The sequence below is a fragment of the Lissotriton helveticus genome, chromosome 8 (genome assembly GCF_964261635.1).
Source record: "Lissotriton helveticus chromosome 8, aLisHel1.1, whole genome shotgun sequence".
Lineage (NCBI taxonomy): Eukaryota > Metazoa > Chordata > Amphibia > Caudata > Salamandridae > Lissotriton > Lissotriton helveticus.
Window position 1 is genome coordinate 805,503,445 of NC_136069.1, and position 20,551 is coordinate 805,523,995.

Genomic DNA, 20,551 nt, shown 5'->3' on the forward strand with positions numbered 1-20,551 from the left:
TGGTGTTCCTGAGAGAAGGATATCCTTAAGAAACTGTGTCCGATAATGCCACCCAGTTAGTGTCAAAAGAAATGGAAGTGTTTTAGAAGTGGCTAACAAACACATCAGATCATCATTGTACCATCCCTGCAGTATTGGACTAGCTGAAAGGGTGAATTGAGTCGTTACAGATCAGCCTCAATTGGCATTGGCGAATGGGTTGGAATGGAAGTCTATGATGAGGAATAGAATTTTGGCTATGAGGACCACACCTCATGTAAGGAATGGAATGTCACCTTTCACCTTGATAAGGGGCAGGGCTGCAGGGACAAACTTGAATAAAGAATGGATGGGCTCAAAAGGGTGATGTTGTGAAGAGGAGTGGTGCTGTTGATGTGAGACGAGAAGTACAGAGGAAGTATAGTACTGTGGACAAAGTTTGTAGTAGATTACTTGTCAAGGAGAGTTATTGGGTTGGTATTAAGAAACCTAGCTGTGTCCAGAAAGGGTAATCCTGGTTCTCGAGGCCTGTGCAGGGACAGGACATGAAGGAGCATGTGATTGTCCTCAAGGATGGAAGGGTCTTGAACAAAAGTTTTGCTTCAATGGTGCCTGGCTCTAAGTCCGCATATGTGCATGAGAGGATGAGTGCAGGAGCAAACCGAGCATGACCAGCACCAACCTCAGGTTCCACAGAGAATTAGAACCTGTCCTGTGAAGTTCAAGGATTATATTATGAAATAATGATGCATGGTCTTCTTTGATCCTTGTTAGTGGGTCCTCCGACTTCCAGAGAATGTGTTCTTACTTATTAATTTATTTCATAGGATGCAAAATCCAAGAGGAAAAGTATTCTTTATTTTTCAGTTGTGTATGCTGTGGAATGGTTCATTTTTGTGTAAATGCTGCTGCCATGGTCCTGTTCTGCTTGTGGCAGCCTGTAGCTCTTGGTTTACTGTTAATTAGGTTATGTCAGATTTATACAATCCCTTTCATGTTCACCTTTATTCTTTTGTTTGATTTTAAAGGAAGGGGTGTGTGTAGGGTTTATCCTCGTGGTCTGGGCATGGAACGCTTGGATAACGGCATTTCCCGTTCCATGCACGGAACACCGTGGGACAGGGGTTCAGGAGAAGACAGTTGCTGCCGGGGCTGACGGATTGAAAATTGAAGGCTGGAAATACATACTGTCTTCATCCTTTCACACAGATAGTAGGGAAAACTTATCTTCCTTAGCATCTGTTCCACATAGCAAGGAGAAGATGTACTTTTTACGACAGTTGAAGAGCAAAGGCTCTGTGCCTTTTGTGCTGAACCGACTTTTTAAAGTTTTATCAAACAACTCGCAAGTCTGCAAAATTGACCTTCACAATATGGGCAATGTTTTCAGTACAAACAAGCCTCACTACTTACTAGACGGCCCAAGTTGTAGTAACAGTCTGGATATTTTTTTCTGTGTTTGATTGCTGTCCAGTAGCTTTTTTCAGCCTCATCAAACCTTTTAAGGCTATTTTGCACTATTCCGAGGTTCATCCAGGCTGCAGCAAAATCAGGTCTGGGAAGCAAAACAAAAAGAAATCACACTTTAAATACTAAATGTCTGAAAATGGTTTACATGACCTCTATTCCAAATAGTGCAATTATTTTACATACTGTATCTGCACAGCTAATGACAGCACTTCCTCTGCTTCCTGGAGTTCATTTCTTTCCTTCAAGATATTACCAAGGTTGTTCATGGCATGCACATACTTGGAGTTCAACCTGTAAGATGCAAGAAGACATATTTACATGCAAGTAAGACGTGCATTCATTCTTTTTAGGACATCTCAGAATTATATAGTAGCATGGCACTGCTATCACTAACATTTTGTCCAGATTGTTATTGATTAAGTTCAAGAGCACAGCAACGGTGATAACCTCCTATATGTTCACATAACAATGTAGATGGAGTAATTAAGAGACTGGTACTACTCGTAGATTTTAGTTACAATTAATTATATGCATTTGTGTAAAGCAAGGCCTTGAAGTCAAGAATTAAAAAAAGCCAAGCAAAACTTTTGCCAATAAAGGATTTTCAGGGAAATTGTTAAATTAAAACATTATGGTCAGATAGTACGATTAGTAGTTTCTCAGAATTATCTTAGATAACGGAATAGCACATATTATATGTATGGTGTTAATGATTACATCGCATATGATATGTCAAGTCAAGTCACTTATGTTGTCAGGTATAAGGGTGTGTTAGGACAAAAGAGTGGGTTTTGCCATTAAATAGTGTATTATAAATAAGGCTCCCTGTTTTCCGTTTTTACTGATTTTTACAGATAAATACAGACAGAACATTTTTTATTTTCCTGTGCATATTTATTTTTAAATGTGGATAAAAGCGGAAATTAGGTTGTTTTTGAGTGATTCAAAATGCTGTTAGTCATGACTGTCATGCCTATAGCTGTGCGCATTGGATGGAAAGGGGATTAAAATATATAGGGATTTTAGTAAAGAGCCTTAACCAGCTGTAGATTTGCACAACATTGATACTAAAATGTATATATTTTCTTACAAATGTATATTTTACCATCTGAATGTGTATATATCATTGAAAACTGTCAGTGGTTCAGGCATGAATGCACATTAACTGGTTAAATAAATGTAGAATAATACACATTTCAGCTTTATTTTTCACAAAACCTAAAATAAATAAGGATGAATACAGGTAAAATTAGAAAAAATAAATAAGGATAAATACAGATGGAAATGACAAAAATATAAATACCATAAAACTGGGAGCCCTAATTATAAACGTTAAATTTCAGTTTTTATAGGTTTGGCCTTTTGTCTTAAAAGACTATTGTTTTCCAAAAACAATCATAAATAACATACATACATAGCAGGGCTTTGGGTCATCAGGTTTCATTCATTGGTCTGTTTGATTGTCATTGACATTTTGACTCTGCCCACCACAGCATAGAACTTAGGACAATGAGCCAGTACATTTTACCCATTGCTCCTCTTCACTTTCAGTGGCTCCATAAAGTTTGTGCTCATTGTTCACCTCCATTTAAAAATAGGTCCTTCCTCTTCAGTGACAAAGCCTTTCAAAGGACACTTTTTAAACTGTATCTTGTAAGTTATCTTTTAAAAAAAAAAAGGCTATTTATTTAGCCCGCAATTTAGGTAACCAATTAGATGGTGTCTCCTGTCTCGTTTTTGGGTTTCGCCTGCCGAAGGCTGCGCTCTGCGCAGCTCTTCAGCGCAGGTGAAATCCTATGTCGTCAATAAGGACTCCTGGAACGTCCCCCGGCTCTCATTGGTTAGCTCCATAAATGGAGGCTAGCCATTGAGTGCCGGATCTGTCCATCAAGGCTGGACCAGATTCGGGGGCGTTCCGGAGATTTTTTCCCAGGGCGGAGTTACGTTTTTTCCCGTTCCCTCCCCTTTCACTGAAAGTGAATTCAGATGCGCTGTCCATTCCCGCCCCCTCCGTGTGCCTTTCCGCCCCCCTTGCTGTCCTGTGCACGTTTCCCGCCGTCCGTGTCCTCTCCCGCCCCCTCCCGCCGTCCGTGTCCTCTCCCGCCCCCCTCCCGCCGTTCGTGTCCTCTCCCGCCCCCTCCCGCCCCCTCCCGCCGTCCGTGTCCTCTCACGCCCCCAGCGAGTGCCCACCTCGCGATTTCTGCCCGCCTGCTTGCCTAGCGAGGGCCGCCGCCGACCCGGAAGTACCTGGCCGGCCGGCCAATCCCTTCGCGGCCGGCCGAAAGTCCCGCACCCGCAGCCCGGGGGAGGGAAAGGGAAGCCTTGCTGTTTGCCGCTTCCCCCTGCCTGGGGGAAGCCTTTGCCGGTGTTGCCGGTCTCCCATGCCTGGAGGGAGACCGGAGAGGAGCCTGACGAGGGTGGAGCGGAGGGGGCGCGGGGCACATTGTGGTGCCCGCCCCCACCGCAAATCCGTACCGGCAGCAAGGAGGAGGGCAGCAGCGATCAGGTAAGGATCAGCGGAAGACGATCTCACCACCCACGGAGCACGGCTCTCCTCGCGGAGGCTCCCTTCCCCCACCGCCTGGGCCTGCCTTTAGTCACGGCGCTCACCACACGCTCGGCCGGCTGCAGCCCCTGCACTGCTGGTGCCCCCCTGGGGCCGAGGTCTGACACACCTCCCTGAGTCGGAGCCCCGGACCCTCAAAAACTTCCCTGGGCTGGATTACTTAACCTAATCTCAGTGCCACACAACTGGATTCCTGGAGAGTCGCACTGCTGGACCCTACACCCAGTCTGGATTCCACATCTGGGTTCCCGGGGCAGCTTTAGAACAGCCAGAGCTGGACCCTTGAGTCTCGACCTAGCGCCCTGACTGGACCCCTGAGCCTCGTCCTAGCGCCCTGACTGAACCTCCGAGCCTTGTCACAGCGCCCTGAGTTTTTTTTGTTTCTGTTAGTTGGACCCGTGGAGCATCACCACAGTGGACCTAGACAGCATCTTCCGTGCACCTCGAGCTGGACCCCTGAGCCTCATCACAGCGCCGATTGGACCCCTGAGCCTCGTCCTAGCGCCCTGACTGGACCCCGGAGCCTTGTCCAAGCGCCCCGAGACCGTTTTGTATCTTTTAGCTGGACCCGTGGAGCATCACCACAGTGGACCTAGACAGCATCTTCCGAGCACCTCGAGCTGGACTCCTGAGCCGTGTCACAGCGCCCAGAGCTCCTGCAGCAGGTAAGCTTGCCTTATTCGCACTCCTACTGTCTGCATGTGTCCCGTGAGCGTCCTCCCCGCGAGTTTGGTTTGGGGAAGGTATTTTCTCTGGGATCAGTTCTACTGTGACTGGTAACCAGAACCGTTCTTCCACTGCGCCGGGCATGCTCGACACACCTGATTCCAGGTCCTGGCTGTCACCAGATCCCAGTGATGGCGGGACCTTACCGGGAGGGACCTGGCGATTCTCACGGGATCTGTAGTGAGCGAGGGCTTCAGTGGAGGGAAACATTAAGCTGAAAGTTTTGCAGAGTTTTTGTCTGCCTCGATTCACGGGTTCATTTCTAGGATTGGGGAGGCGGGAACCCTCCTGGCCCAGTAGCTGTCACTCAGTCCATTCATCGCTGGAGTCATTTGAAGCATGTCCATGGCCATGGTGCCCTGTCCACGCCGAGCTTTCTATGTCAGTTAAGATAGCTGAGCTAACGGGGGGTAGCTGCCTTTAGAGGCACCGGAGTCTAAGCGAGACCCCCACCCAATGCCTGTCGGGAATTGATACACCTCTCTGGGATGGGGCAAGGGGCAGAGTTTTAGAGCCGCTTCAGTACCCGCTTGTGTATTTTACGGACTTCTCTGTCGCAGATGGGCTTTTACCCCTGTTCTACGCCGGGGTCTCTCTCGGTGTCACCATTTGTTGGGAACGGTGCCGAATCTCCTAGGTACAAGTGCACTTCTGCCCGCCAGCCGCCAGGTGGAGCTGACAGAGAAGATTCAACGGCAGGATAGGGAGGAAGAAGGCACTTAGCACTCAATCCACAGATCCACCCGCCGGGTTTGGGGTCTCCAGGGTCACAATGGGGAAAGAGCGAACATTTAGTAGATTTGGGGGCGTGGGTTAGCTTTCTGTCATTTCCAGGAAACAAACCCTTCAGAGACCCCTGCCCATTTTACACAAAGCTCTGGAAGAACGAACCCCCCCCCCGAGGCGTAAAGTGCTTGGGAAAGACCCCCCCCTCCCTCCAGAAGCCTTCATTGGCATGGGCCCACCGGTATAAGGACAACATACTATCACTAAGTGATCCCGTCATAACACGTGTGCATGGTGTTTAGACTTTATAGGTTTTAGAACTTGGTGTGGGTGTTTTCCTCAGATTTTTGGAGGGCGCTCCGCCTCCCTCTCTGTGAACCTGAACTGGGTTATTGCTATATGTATTTCAGATTTGTGGCTTGTGGATGGCAGCGCAGAATCGAAGCCCTCCTATCTTTTCTACCCACGACCCTATCTTCTGAACACTATAATGCGATGCAGAATGTCGTTTCGTTTTTGGGTTTCGCCTGCCGAAGGCTGCTGCGCAGCCTTTCAGCGCAGGTGAAATCCTATGTCGACAATAAGCACTTCGGGAACGTCCCCCGGCTCTCATTGGCTAGCTCCATAAATGGAGGCTAGCCATTGAGTGCCGGATCTGTCCGTCAAGGCCGGACCAGATTCGGGGGCGTTCCCGAGATTTTTTCCCAGGGCGGAGTTACGTTTTTTCCTGTTCCCTCCCCTTTCCCGCCGTCCGTGTCCTCTCCCGCCCCCCTCCCGTCGTCCGTGTCCTCTCCCGCCGTCCGTGTCCTCTCCCGCCCCCCTCCCGTCGTCCGTGTTCTCTCCCGCCCCCCTCCCGTCGTCCGTGTTCTCTCCCGCCCCCCTCCCGTCGTCCGTGTTCTCTCCTGCCCCCCTCCCGTTCGTGCAACTCGAGTCAGCTGTGCCCATCAGCGAAAACAGGCAAGAGAGAGACTCTGAAGGGTACACGCCCTCACTGCTCTCCCCTCTGCTCAGGAGAAGGCGCCGCTTCTGGATTGGCGAAGAGGGGTTGCTGTTGTCACCAGCCACTAAACGGAAGGCGCCAACGCGGACCCTGTCCCAGGAGGGGACAGCAGATGCGGCGCGGTCGGACCCAAGTCGGCAGTCAGGTAAGTTTTTTTTTTTTTTTTTACTTTTCTTTTTAATGCCCCCGGCCTCTCATTCCAGCGCTTCCCCACCAAATCCCCCCCCAACCCCTCCCCCGCGAGTATTGCAAGCTGTGACTGTTTATGTCGTCTGCCTTTCTCAGCTCCTGTATTTCTTATCCGAGGCAGCACATTTCGCGTCCCGATTTCCCTTTCCTAACAGTGCTTCAGTTTATTGGCATTTTCAACAGTTGTCTACGGGGGAAAGAAAGCTACGTACTTTGTATAATTGTATTATATTCTTTTCCATAACATACCGGCAGTTTGACAGCAGACTCCAGTTTTCATTGAGAACCTGCCTTTTTTCCTCTAGCTTAAATTGACCTCAGCCGCTGATTAAAGACAGCTTAGTTATTTAGTTCTAAACTGTTGCAGGTTGGCCCTGCACTGCTTGCAATTAGACAGGCTTGCTGTGATTGCTGAACTGTGCCAATATGTGCAAAGGCTGGTTATTCTAAAAACCGCGGTGTAATTTCTCTTCAGATTCCCCCAGCGCTCATGTGGCAGCTATGGTAGAACAGTCTTCTGCACTCTTGCCCGTCACTCCCTTCCGTTATTCTCCTTGTTCCTGTCTCTTTTCTTAGTGATCTCCCCTGTTGACTCGTGCCTGCTCCTCGCTCTCAAATCCCCCATATTGCCTGTTGTGTTTCCTGGTGATTTTTCCCTGAGCCCTCCTTTCTTCTCCTCCCTCTAGGCTTCATCCACTATTCTTGTGGTGTTTTCTGGTGAACTGCCCACTGCTCCCTGTAGGGTCCCGCTGGTTTTTCTTAGAGAACTGTCCCCTGCAGTTTAACCCCATGCCCTCTCCCTTTCTCCTTAATAAATGCTCCCTCCCACGGTCCTTGAAAAGTTTCCTGGTCCTTGAAAAGTTTCCTGTTGCTCTGTCGTCTGAAGCTGTCTCTCCTGCACTCTCTTCTGCGTGTGTGTATGTGTGTGGGTCGATGCCTTTAGGAAGCGCCTCTGTACCCGAGTGCAAGACAAATCATGCTTTAGAAAACCGTATTGAGACACAGCCAGGTCTGCTAAGAACGTCAAACGGTCATTAATTTCTACTTTTCCCACGCAGCGAGGTATTTTATTTAGGCATAAACATTATTCAAATATTAATATGCGCCAAATCCTGCTGCATGCAGAGAGAGTACGCAAATTCGAAACGAGTGTATGATTATATAATAATGTACTGCTTTTATTAAGTGACTTCTTCAGAGGCCACAGAGGTTTAGGGGGGCACCAATGTTGAAATGTGTGTCACCCAAGGTTTGGGGTCTGACAAGCCTCTGGCTCATGTTTGGGGGAGCTCCAATGTTAAAATGTGTGTCACCCGAGGTTTTGGGTCTGACAGGCCCCCTGCTGCTCGGATTCATTTAACACATTTAATACATCTGTGCATTGTATGTTGCAATATATAAGGCTGCTTGCGCCAGGTACAGTGCTGCACTTGGCGTCCTTCAGGCCGACACACTGCCCTTCTGTTACTTTTTAGCTTGACCCGTAATTTTCAGTTTTAGGGTCTCTGAATACAGAGGACGGGTGAGAGAACTGTGGGGAAGTGTTAGGCTGAGGTCGAATTGCAGTGATTACGAAATATAGTTTAACACAAACCGCATTTGAGCAATTAAACACATTGTACTGATACGGTTGACGTGGGTGCTTTTTTTTTTTTTAGCTAGAACTGTCATCGAGGTGAAGTCTGTTATAAGGGTGGTGTGCATGTATTGGATGGATGAAAAGATCATAAAATTCATCTATGAAGACAGCCCTGTGTGCCTCCCAAAGTAAAATATATTATGTGAAACAATCATCTATATAGACGTTTCTTGTAATAAAGGATGTACCGCACATATTTACAGCATCCTATTTACATTCTAAAGTATGTTCAGTTTTCCTTTTCCTATCTGTTCCCAGTACAGAGCCTAAGGAAGCACATGAGTACACTAAAAAAACAGACCTGCAGAGCAGCATTTTATGTTTGTCTCACTATTTTTGATTTGATAGTAATGTTTTCTTCACAGTTGTGCTTTAAAAATGCTATATTTGAATCCCCCTTTTTTCAACAATTTGCAGTAAATATGTGGTGTAAAACCCACCATTTGAATCCATTTTTTCTCAAAATTTCCCCCCACACCCTCCTTTTTCAGTTCGGCATGCTCGCTTCGCTTGCTCGCTTATTACATTAAGGTACAACATTTTTCACCCCACCACTTTCAAAATCCACCAGCCGCCACTGGTGTTACTACCACCGCTCCCCGGCTCAGGCGCTGTGAAGAAAACAATTTCACCAGTTGCACGGAGCTGTCGGTGCGCAGAGGGTTAAATCTGCCTCCCACCCCCGGGCCGCGGGGAGGCTGCGCCGTGTAATGCGTGCACGCCCCCTCACCCGCCTTCTCCCCCTCTTGCCTTCTTGCTCTATTGCAGTAATTGAATGGCCGGTCCCTGAGCTTCTCCACGCTTTCCAGGGCCTGGGTGGCGCGGGCCTGGGGGCTGCTGGCGGAGGCTTGAGGCACAGAAGCGCCCCGGTGGCCGAAGGGGCGGGCGCGTGAACAGGAGACGTGAGCGGCCCGCTGCAAGGGGTCGACTGAGTCAGAGCCACCCGCCGACACCCGAGGGAAGAATGAACACAACAACAGGTAATGCGCTGGCTCTGAGGAGGGGTGGCGGAACTGGGGTGATGTGGCGGCATCCCTGCACGCTGTGCACTGGATTGTGCACTGTTCCCACGACCGGACTCGCCTCTGTGTGATAGAACGCCACCTAGGCCTGTCGAAGCCTCGGGCTCGAGTCGGAGCGCAGACGGAGCACTCGGAATGGGGCGGGCAGGTACAGAGGGCCTCGGGCGGGGAAGGAGGAGACGTAAGTTTTGCAGGCCGTGTTAGGGGATAAAAAGCAACCTAAATGCATTGTGGGAGCCACTGAGCCACACACTAGGGTCTGAAGCACCCATGGCTGCAGGGAAACTCTAGAGAAGGAGACAGTGCACCCAATGAGAGCTCTGGGGGCCACACAACTGCTCCAGTGTGTGTGTGTGACTGCTCCAAGCTGTGTGTGTATGTGTGTATGTTACTGCTCCAGTGTGTGTGTGTGTATGTGCCTGCTCCAGTGTGTGTGTGTGTGTATGTGCCTGCTCCAGTGTGTGTGTGTGTGTATGTGCCTGCTCCAGTGTGTGTGTGTGTGTATGTGACTGCTCCAGTGTGTGTGTGTGTATGTGACTGCTCCAGTGTGTGTGTGTGACTGCTCCAGTGGGTGTGTGTGACTGCTCCAGTGGGTGTGTGTGACTGCTCCAGTGGGTGTGTGTGTGGGGCTCTGGATGTGTGTGTGTGTGTGTGTGGGGCTCTGGATGTGTGTGTGTGTGTGTGGGGCTCTGGGTGTGTGTGTGTGTGTGTGGGGCTCTGGGTGTGTGTGTGGGGGGGCTCTGGGTGTGTGTGTGTGGGGGGGCTCTGGGTGTGTGTGTGGGGGGGCTCTGGGTGTGTGTGTGGCTGGCTCTGGGTGTGTGTATGTGGTAGTAATTGCTGTCTGCTGAGCTCGTCCGTAGGGTACAATAGGTCTCACATTTACGAGAGATTAAGCTATTGGCAATTTAAATGACAATGCCATTTATTTATCTGTTTTCAAAACCAACACATAAAAACAAATTTTGTCATTTACAATGCCAATAGCTCTAACTTTTCCAAAGGCGAAACCGTTGCATTGTAAATGCTTGTTTAAGTTGTTGTTAAACGTGTTTAAGTAACAGTGCAGCTGTCTGCAATTTGCATGGGTGTTTGGGTGCTGATTTCTTCATGTTGTCTTCATAGAAAATAGCAAACAGCATGGTACAACTAAAAGGCTTGTGTGTTTTTTTAATCATCACTGGTAAAACGGTGACATCAGCGAGCGTATTTTAGATTAAAACATTTTTGCTAGTATGTGATGGCCACATTCAGTTGTTGGCTTGTTTTCTTTTTTCCCTTTTTCTTTTTGTGGCATATGTTTGTAATAAAAAATATTTTTAAAAGTTAACATTTGCACCAGCATGCAAGGAGGTCAAACCTATTGGTTTTGACAATAACGATTTAAAATGTGGATCACAGCCACACTCTTGCTTCATCTTCAAGCATTTTGTGGGAATGTTTTGTGTCCCTTTTATAATTCCGAGTTACCAATTTGTATATCTAACCATAACATTATTTGGTTTAAGATATATCAGTGAGTTGTTTTGTTTTACCCATCTCTTCTGGGAAAAAAGCCAGACAGTGGAACCCGATATACCACAGCACCTTACCCACTATCCCTATGTTCTATATACTGGAACTACCCAGTAGTTTGTGTGCACACTGTAAAGCACCCACTGTCACAATGCAATTCCAATACAGGAATATCACAGTTTAAACCAAAGCAAAGGTGCACCACCAAAGACCCAGACAAAGAATTTTTTAATCTGTGTCCACGAATATATTCTTCATAAATCTTCTTTTATTTTCATACAGGATTAAAACACAATCAGGACGATCAAAAACCAGCCGACGCGTTTCGTTCTACAAAAGGACTTCTTCAGGGCACGAGAAGTCTGTACGTTAGGTAAGACGAATAGTCCACAGAAAAGGAGTGACAGCGAATACGGTAAACTTCTGTCAGCTTATCTATTTTTTAGAACAGAAAGAGAGCTCCTCATATTTGTTGAGTGAGGGGAAAACGGGTCCAAACAGTTAAATTAATTGGTACCAGATTATCGGATCGCTAAAGCACTTCAATTACGGTTACTATTACCTAAAGTCAACGTCTTGTCTATCAAATGAGGTAAATATTTACATAGATACTCTAGGATAAGAGTAATCCATGGTCCTAAGTGAATTTAGGTGAAACTATTACGGTTGGCAAGCAAACCCGTAACCGGCCCGGATCCGTTGGTGTTCAGGTCCCTAGCAGCTGCTCGTCTGGAAAATCAGACGAGCAGACGCTAGGAACCTGAACATTCACTGATCCGGACCATGGAATACTCTTATGGAAACAGTACTTCGGCGATTGGAAACTGATAAGAGACACACAGGAGAGGAACAACAAGCTGAAACAGTTGCTACAGCCAATAGAAAAGTACGTTTAATCACAGGAACCAATGAAAAGCAATGAAAGCAAGGGGGTGGGATGTAAGCCCCTTATACGACATATCTAATACAAAAGATTTCACAAGCACAACGCAAACGCTGTGCAGGCAAAACCTAAAAAGGCAAACAATTATCTTTAAATCAGTGACCTGGTGTACACAGATTGGTACAACAGATATATTAACTCACGTAGATGTTGTGCTGGGCAATTTCTGCCAGTGTTTGCAGCAGTGTGTATACATACACAGTGCAACTGCTGTACTCCTCCTCAAGTAAGCTAGGAAGAATGTACTCCTACACATTAAGTGTTAATTAATAGCCATGGGCAAAAAAACCTGTCTTATATCTGAGAACATGCGATGACGAAATATTGCACATTGTGCACATTTTTTACAGGTCAAATGCATGGTTTAAAGATAGAAACATTTTATGTGTGGAGCAGGAGGTGTACACAGGACTGTCTACGCTCGGCCTGCAATGAGTCTGTAGAGACTTGATTCTCACTGTAGTCTGCTGGAAGAGGTGTAAAAGTATTTCTTTGGGCGTTCTGCACTACAGCTTTGCATTGAAATTAATATAAACTTGGTGTCCTAAGAAAGGCAGTTTTAACAAAATAATTGTTTTCAATATAGCACTTGTTGGCGCATTCTTGAGGTTTCTGGATGCCTAATTTAGTTGCTGCCAGAACTACCTGACTCCGTGTATTTGAAAAAAACATATGTATTTGTATATGCTAAGTATTTGTAAAGCACACTTTTAGCTAAGCGTATCTTGGCGCTGAATAACAGATGTTTATTGTTACCCAACTCCATGGTACTCATTTTATCGACCTCAGAAGGATAGGAGGCTGAGTGGATCTGCCAGTATTTGAACCTGTTACCATGAGTTCGAACACAGGCCCTTACAGTGGACACATTAGTCCACTAGGCCCCAAGACCTGGCATTAACGTTAAGCCTGAAAGTGGCCTAGCCCCAAATGGCGACTAGGACTCCAACACGCACTACTTTTTAAACAATACAAATATTCAATGCAACAACATTTTTAATAAACAATTCTCTGGAATTCAGTTATATCACATACACATAAGATTTTCCTATGTTTATATGTTGTTTTTTGAACATGAAAACAAACAATGTTACAACAGACTTAGAATACAACAAAAAACTCATTAAATGCAATAAATTGCAATGACCCAATGCATTTCGGGACACTTGGTCCCTTCATCAGGGGTATTCTGTGAAACAAAGAAAAGGAAACATCTCAAATGAAGCACCTTGGGATCGCTTTTACAAGTGTAACACTAATGTGATTCTTATGATGTGTCATGCAGCCCACACCTAAGTGAAATGAAATAGTAGTTGACAACTGCACTTACTCTCTTTTCACAACTTTAAGCTGAATCGGAAAGGACAAACAGAAAACAATGTATAAGTCACATACGCCTGATGGACTCTATTTAGTGACAGACTGACTCACCAAATTTCTTGATTCAACATACCTGTAGTCTCAGTGATGGGTACCACTACTGAAGATTTCAATCGGTTCGAATAATATCAGTCAACACCTTTGTGGGGCTAGTCAATACTTCAGATGCAGTAATGATACAAGTATCGTTTACGTGTAACTGAAATGCCAATACCATGGTGTCAGTAGACAGACTGTAACATTGATACCATTCACTTTAAGCAAACTGATGCCGAAATAACTGACCTCTACAACGTTCCTTTGATGCCAACCCATGTGAATATAGCAATTACTTCTGTCATCCCGTGCGAATATACCAAATGCTGCACTCATCCTTATGACAAAAAACTGCCCAAAAGTATCTGCGTTATCAAACAGGTTCACCCGAAAGAATGATGAGTAAGCGCAGCTCCCGTTCGTTGAAAACCGAGGGAAATGTTTGACCCTTCCATTAAACGGTACCCACAGTATAAGCGCTAAACAAACGAACCATATTAGTCTACTGCTCACGTTTCAAAACCACGGCTTAACCGTCTAAATGCTCCAACTGAACAAGCTTCCTCGCCTCTCAAACCCCGGCGGTTCCACTTCGGGTTTAAAAGACTGACTTCCCAGTATCTGAAACAGCATGATCAGGTGATCGCAAAAAGCCTATGCATAGAAAGCGGACTCCGTGTAAGCCCCCACGTTACCACAAACGCCGAAAACCAAAAGTGAAGGAGTTGATTGACTATACTCGTCAATCGCAGTACCTGCTTGCAAAATTACTATGCATACAGAGTTTCAATCCCTGATTAAAATGTGCTCGTGTTTGAAAGCTCGTGAGAAAGCATGCAGTGTCTGAATTCAGACCAATAACAATGTTTTATGGTCAATGTGGGAGATTCCATATTCATTTGCCATACGTTTTAAGACACTAGCTGACGCATTTCCACTTCTTTGGTTGCTATTAAAACACAAAACCATATTCATGACGTTTCCCCAGCATTAAATGCTATTAAAACACAATACTACATTCATAATATGGCATTTGACAAATACAATCTATTTTTCAATGTACCAAATGAATCAAAAATGAAGTTTTCTGTGCCCTTGTGTGTGTGTGTGTGTATTCCATCTTAGTATGTGTATACCTGTGTGGTGTGTGTGATTCACATGAAGTGGATGTTTTGAGACCAACAGCTGATGGGGATCCCTTAGTGGTTTTCTTAATGTATGTTTAAAGAAAGCATGCCATTTCCAATTTATCATTTAGACCATGTGGTATCATGGTCTGAAGTCTTTTAATCCAAAAAACTTCTCTCTGTGTTGGAATTGCATTCATTGCAATAATGTGATCACCGGTGAGATACTGTCACACCCCAGAACTGGGGAAAAAACTTACACTTCAAAGCAGCACTAACTGCAACTCCGAAAATGTTGTTTAATCAATTAAATGCCCATGCGGGCTGCTTTACATGGGAAAAACTGAGATAAAGATGAAAATCAGATTAACAGAACACAAAAGTAAGATACAGACAAAAAATGCCACATCGAGTTTGGCGGTACACTGGGAAGATAAACACCACAACATTGCGCAACTCAAATTCCTAATCATTGAACAAGTTGCAAAAATCCCAGGTGCGGATAATTCCAGAAATCTCTTACAGAGAGAAGTTTTTTGGATTAAAAGACTTCAGACCATGATGCCACATGGTCTAAATGATACATTGAAAATGGTATGCTTTTTTTAAACGTACATTAAGAAAACCACTAAGGGATCCCCATCAGCTGTTGGTCTCAAAAAATCCACTTCACGTGATTCACACACACCACTCAAGTACACACACACACAAGGGGGCAGAAAACTTAATTTTTTATTCATTTGGTACGTTGAAAAATAGATTGTATTTGTCAAATGCCATAATATGAATGTAGGATTGTGTTTTAATAGCATTTAATGCTGGGGGAAAACGTCATGAATATAGTTTTGTGTTTTAATAGCAACCAAAGTAGTGGAAAATGCGTCAGCTAGTGTCTTGAATGGTCCATGAATATTGAATCTCCTACATTGACCATAATACATTGTTATTGGTCTGAATTCAGACACTGCATGCTTTCACATGAACTTTCAAACACAAGCACATTTTAATCAGGGATTGAAACTCGGTACGCATAGTAATTTTGCAAGCAGGTACTGCTATTGACGAGTATAGTCAATCAACTCCTTCACCTTTAGTTTTCGTCGTTTGTGGTAACGTGGGGCTTACACGGATTCCGCTTTTAATGCATACGCTTTTCGCGATAACCCGATCATGCTCTTTCAGATACCGGGATGTCAGTCTTTTAAACCCGAAGTGGAACCGCCGGGGTTTGAGAGGCGAGGAAGCTTGTTTGCTTGGAGCATTTTGATGGTTAAGCTGTGGTTTTGAAACGTGAGCAGTAGACTAATATGGTTCGTTTGTTTAGCGCTTATACTGTGGGTACCGTTTTATGGAAAGGTCAAACATTTCCCTCTCTTTTCAACGAACGGGAGCTGCGCTTACTCATCATTGTTCCGGGTGAACCTGTTTGTTAACGCAGATACTTTTGGGAATTTTTTGTCATAAGGATGAGTGCAGCATTTGGTATATTCGCACGGGAGCTTCTCTTCTTCATGTTTTTCCTGATTTTGTAGGTGGCATTGGAAGTTCAGGATGTCAGAAGTAATTGCTATATTCACATGGGTTGGCATCAAAGAAACGTTGTAGAGGTCAGTTATTTCAGCATCAGTTTGCTTAAAGGAATGGTATCGATGTTACAGTCTGTCTACTGACACCCTGGTATTGGCATTTCAGTTCCACGTAAAGGATTGAATATGCTACTTACCAGTATGCATCTGTTCTTGGCATGTAGGGCTGCTAACATTCATATCTTAGCATTAGATCGCCGCCTAGTGTTGGGCTCGGATGATTGCACATTGTTGTCCTGGAAGAGTCTTCGAAGTATCCTGAGATAGGTGGCTCCTCCCCTGGACTACAGTGCGCATGGGCATCGGCTCCATCCCCAGATTGTTTTTCGCCATTGTGGCAGGAGATGGAGTGAAAGTGTAAAGGATGTCCATGCTAACGAATAAATACAATAGTATATCTGCAGCTGCGACAGGCACCGGGGAGGAGGGCGGGCGATATGAATGTTAGCAGCCCTACATGCCAAGAACAGATGCATACTGGTAAGTAGCATATTCAGTTCGAGGCATGTGGGCTGCTAAATTCATATCTTAGCATAGAATACATAGCAGTCCCTCCATCAGCGGCGGTTGCCCGTGCCAGCTGCAGAAACCTGAAAAAGTGTCTTGAGAACAGCCTGTCCTACAGCTGCTTGCTGCTTGGAATGCACATCAACACAGTAGTGTTTTGTGAAGGTATGTGGTGTGACCCACGTGGCTGCTCTGCAAATATCCTCTAAAGGAATGTTCCCTAGGAAAACCATGGATGCCCCCAGTTTGCGTGTGGAGTGCGCTCTGGGGGGTATTGTTAAAGTGCGCTTGGCTTTTTGATAACATATCTGGATGCACTTAACAATCCACCTGGCTATCCCTGCTTTGGAAATTGGGTTGCCTTTGTGTTGTGGTGCGAAGGCAACAAAGAGTTGTTTTGTCTTTCTAAAGGGTTGTGTTCTGTCTATGTAGTACATCAACGCCCTCCGTACATCTAAGGTATGGAGCATTCTTTCCGCCACCGTTTGCGGGTTTTGAAAGAATGCTGGTAAGTCAATAGTTTGGTTAAGATGAAACTGTGACACCACCTTAGGAAGGAATTTAGGGTTAGTGCGTAGCACTACCCTATTTGGGTGAATTTGAATGAACGGCTCTTGTATGGTGAGCGCTTGCAGCTCACTGACACGCCTCAGAGACGTAATAGCTATCAGAAAGGCCACTTTCCACGTAAGGAATTGGAGCTCACACGAGTGCAGTGGCTCAAATGGTGGCCCCATCAGTCTGGTGAGAACGACGTTGAGGTTCCACACCGGAGCTGGTGGTGTTCTTGGGGGAATGACTCTCTTCAGACCTTCAAGGAAGGCTTTAATGGCGGGCACTCTGAAGACAGAGAGGTGCTGCCTGTTCTGAAGATAAGCCGCTATGGCTGAGAGATGTATCCTAATGGAAGTGTACGCCAGATTGCACTTGTAGAGATGTAACAGATAGCAGATGATGTTGGGAATAGATGCATCTAGTGGGTTGATGTCATTGGACGTACAGTAGATGACAAAACGCTTCCACTTAGCAGCATAGCATGCTCTAGTAGTTGGTTTCCTCGCCTCCTTGATGATACTCATGCATTCTGGAGGTAGGTTAAGGTATCCAAACTCTAGGACTTCAGGAGCCAGATCGCCAGGTTGAGCTGTCGTGGATCTGGATGCTGAATGTCTCCATGGTTCTGCGTCAAAAAACTGGGCGCGAGGCGCAGTCTTTGATGCGGCACCACTGAGAGTTCGAGGAACGTGGTGTACCAAGCTTGTCGTGCCCACGTTGGAGCAACCAGGACGAGAGTCATGGAGTGCTGCCTTAGCTTTCTTGCGACCAGCGGTATCAGAGGGGCTGGCGGAAAAGCGTATGCAAATTTGCCTGACCAGTTCATCCATATCGCATTCCCCTGCGACTGTGGGTGAGGGAACCTGGCGGCAAAGAGTCGGCATTTTGCGTTCTCCTTTGTTGCGAACAGGTCTATCTCCGGATGACCCCACTGCTGGAAGAACGGGTGGAGAACAGAAGGGTGTATCTCCCACTCGTGCATCTGATGGCTGTATCTGCTGAGCAGATCCGCCATCTGATTGTCCTTGCCCGGGAGGTGTTCTGCCATGAGGAAAATGTTCCTCTGAATGGCCCACTTCCACATGCTCTGAGCCAGATGAGACAGCTGTGGCGAGTGGGTGCCCCCCTGTTTCTGAATGTAGTACATCGCGGTCATGTTGTCCGTCCGGACTAGCACGACCTTGTTGCTCAGATGTACAATGAAGGACTTGAGCGCCATGAAGATTGCCATCAGTTCCAGATAGTTGATGTGCATCTTCTGTTGCTGCGTCGTCCATAGTCCCTGCACTGTGTAAGTGAGCACATGTGCTCCCCAGCCCTGGAGAGATGCGTCCGTCGTCAGGACAATCTGCGGCACGGGCTCGTGGAACAGGCGGCCCTTGCAAAGGTTGTGTGGAGTCCACCAATGCAGAGAGTCGTATGCCCGACTGGTAACCAACACTAGGTCTGTCAATTGCCCACGAGCCTGTGTCCACTGATTCGCTAAGCACTCCTGGAGCGGGCGCATATGTAACCGTGCGTGAGGGACTATGAAGATGCAGGAGGCCATCATGCCAATCAACTGCATGAACACTCTCGCTGGCAGGGAGTGTCTTGGTCGGAATCGTTGGATCAGTGACTGAATGCTGTCGATTCTGACTTGGTTTGGCTGAGCCATGGCTGTCAGGGTGTTGATCGTAGCACCCAGGAACTGCCGGACATGTGCCGGCTGAAGATGCGATTTTGGGTAATTTAGGGAGAAACCCAGATCGTGAAGAAGGTGAATTGTAGTCGACATGTCTGCGGCGCACTGTTGCTCTGACTTGGCTTGTACGAGCCAGTCGTCTAGGTAGGGGTAGACATGGATATTCTGCCTCCTGAGGTGCGCCGCCACTGTCGCTAGACACTTGGTGAACACCCTCGGGGCCGTAGTGACTCCGAAGGGTAGGACTTTGAACTGGTAGTGCCTGCCTTGAATAGTGAACCTCAGGTATTTCCTGTGTGACGGGTGTAGTGGAATGTGGAAATAAGCATCCTTGAGATCTAAGGTCGCTAAGAAATCTCCCTGGTTTAGCAAGGGAAGAATCTGCTGCAGTGTAAGCATATGGAAATGCTCTGACAGTATGTACAGGTTGAGGGGACGTAGATCGAGAATGGGCCTGAGAGAACCGTCCTTCTTTGGAATAAGGAAGTACAGGGAATATACCCCTGTGCCTTCCTCCCCCACCGGCACGAGCTCGATTGCGCCTTTTTGCAGCATCGCCACCACTTCCTGCTGCAATAAGTGCAAGTGCTCTGCGGACATAGGCCTTTGCCTCGGTGGGATGTTGGGTGGAGTGGATTTCAGCTCTAGGCAATAACCATACTGGATTAGTTGTCGCACCCACCTGTCTGTGGTGATGTTTCTCCAGACGGGCAGGAACTGCTGCAGTCTCCCCCCGACAGGTGTTAGGTGGTCGGGGGGCAGTGACAGAAAGTCACTGTTTGCTTGGAGTAGAGGTGCGGGAGCTGTTGTTTCCTCTGCCGCGACCTCTGTTGCTGTTATTCCTATAACCTCCCTTGTTCTGTTTAGTGAACGAGGATTGCGTCCCACCTTTGGAGAACTGGGATTGTTGACCCATCTGTCCTCTGGTGACTCCACGTGCACCTGAGCGACGAAAATTGCTGCCACGAAACTGTTGGGACTGCAGGGCCCCCATAGACTTAGCAGTTTCCGTGTCCTTCTTTATTTTCTCTAGGGTGGTGTCAACATCCGGACCAAACAGACTATCAGGATTGACTGGCTGATTCAGAATTGTTGTCTGAATATCCTGCTTAAACCCTGAGATGCGGAGCCAGGCTTGTCTTCTCAGCATAACGCTAGTGTTGATAGCCCTAGCAGCTGTGTCCGCAGCGTCAAGTGCACACTTGATGGCTGCGTTTGATATTAGCTTTCCTTCCTCAATAAGCATTTTGGTGCCTTCTTGGAACTGTGGGGGCAGGTGTTGTATAACCTGTTCTAGGGTGTCGTAGTGCGCCCTATCATAACGCGCCAGGAGCGCCTGTGTATTTGCGATGCGCCAAAAGTTTGCCGCCTGTGCAGCCACTCTTTTGCCTCCTGCCTCAAGCACTTTGGACTCCTTATCCGGGGGAGGAGCTTCACCCGTTGTCTGGGAGTTGGCACGTTTCCTGGCATTGGCAACCACAAGAGAGTCCAGTGGCAATTGTCCCCGGATGTAGACGGGGTCCGCAGGTGCAGGCCTGTACTTCTTTTCAATGCGAGGGTTGACCACTCTCGCCCTCGTAGGCTCCTTAAAAATGTCCCCAGCATGTTTGAGAACACCTTTCAGCATAGGAAGTGTCTTTACTGTCCTTTCAGATATGGCAAAGGTGTCAAAAAGGAAGTCTTCCTCAACCGGGTCGGCATGCATGTCCACATCATGATTGGCTGCCGCCCGTTCAATTAGTGCATGAAATCCTGCTGAGTCCTCAGTCGGGGATGCACGTGCATTAAAGGTCTGCGGGTCTTGGCCCACACCTTGGGTGTTCTGGTCACCAGTGTCGTCGTAAGAATCTGGTTGTACATCAGGTTCATCGATAGGGAAATTGTACTGTTCATCCTCATCATAT

General features: G+C 46.8%; 1 protein-coding gene across 1 annotated transcript in view; it reads right to left on the bottom strand.

Annotated features, from left to right (window-relative positions):
- TMTC4 (transmembrane O-mannosyltransferase targeting cadherins 4) overlaps nucleotides 1–20,551 on the bottom strand; it is an 861,371-nt gene that overhangs the window by 214,664 nt on the left and 626,156 nt on the right. The window contains exons 13-14 of the mRNA XM_078657625.1: nucleotides 1,633–1,740; nucleotides 1,393–1,534 (exon numbers count right to left, since the gene is read on the bottom strand). Coding sequence (XP_078513751.1) covers nucleotides 1,393–1,534; nucleotides 1,633–1,740 — 250 coding nt within the window. The remainder of the gene's footprint in view (nucleotides 1–1,392; nucleotides 1,535–1,632; nucleotides 1,741–20,551) is intronic.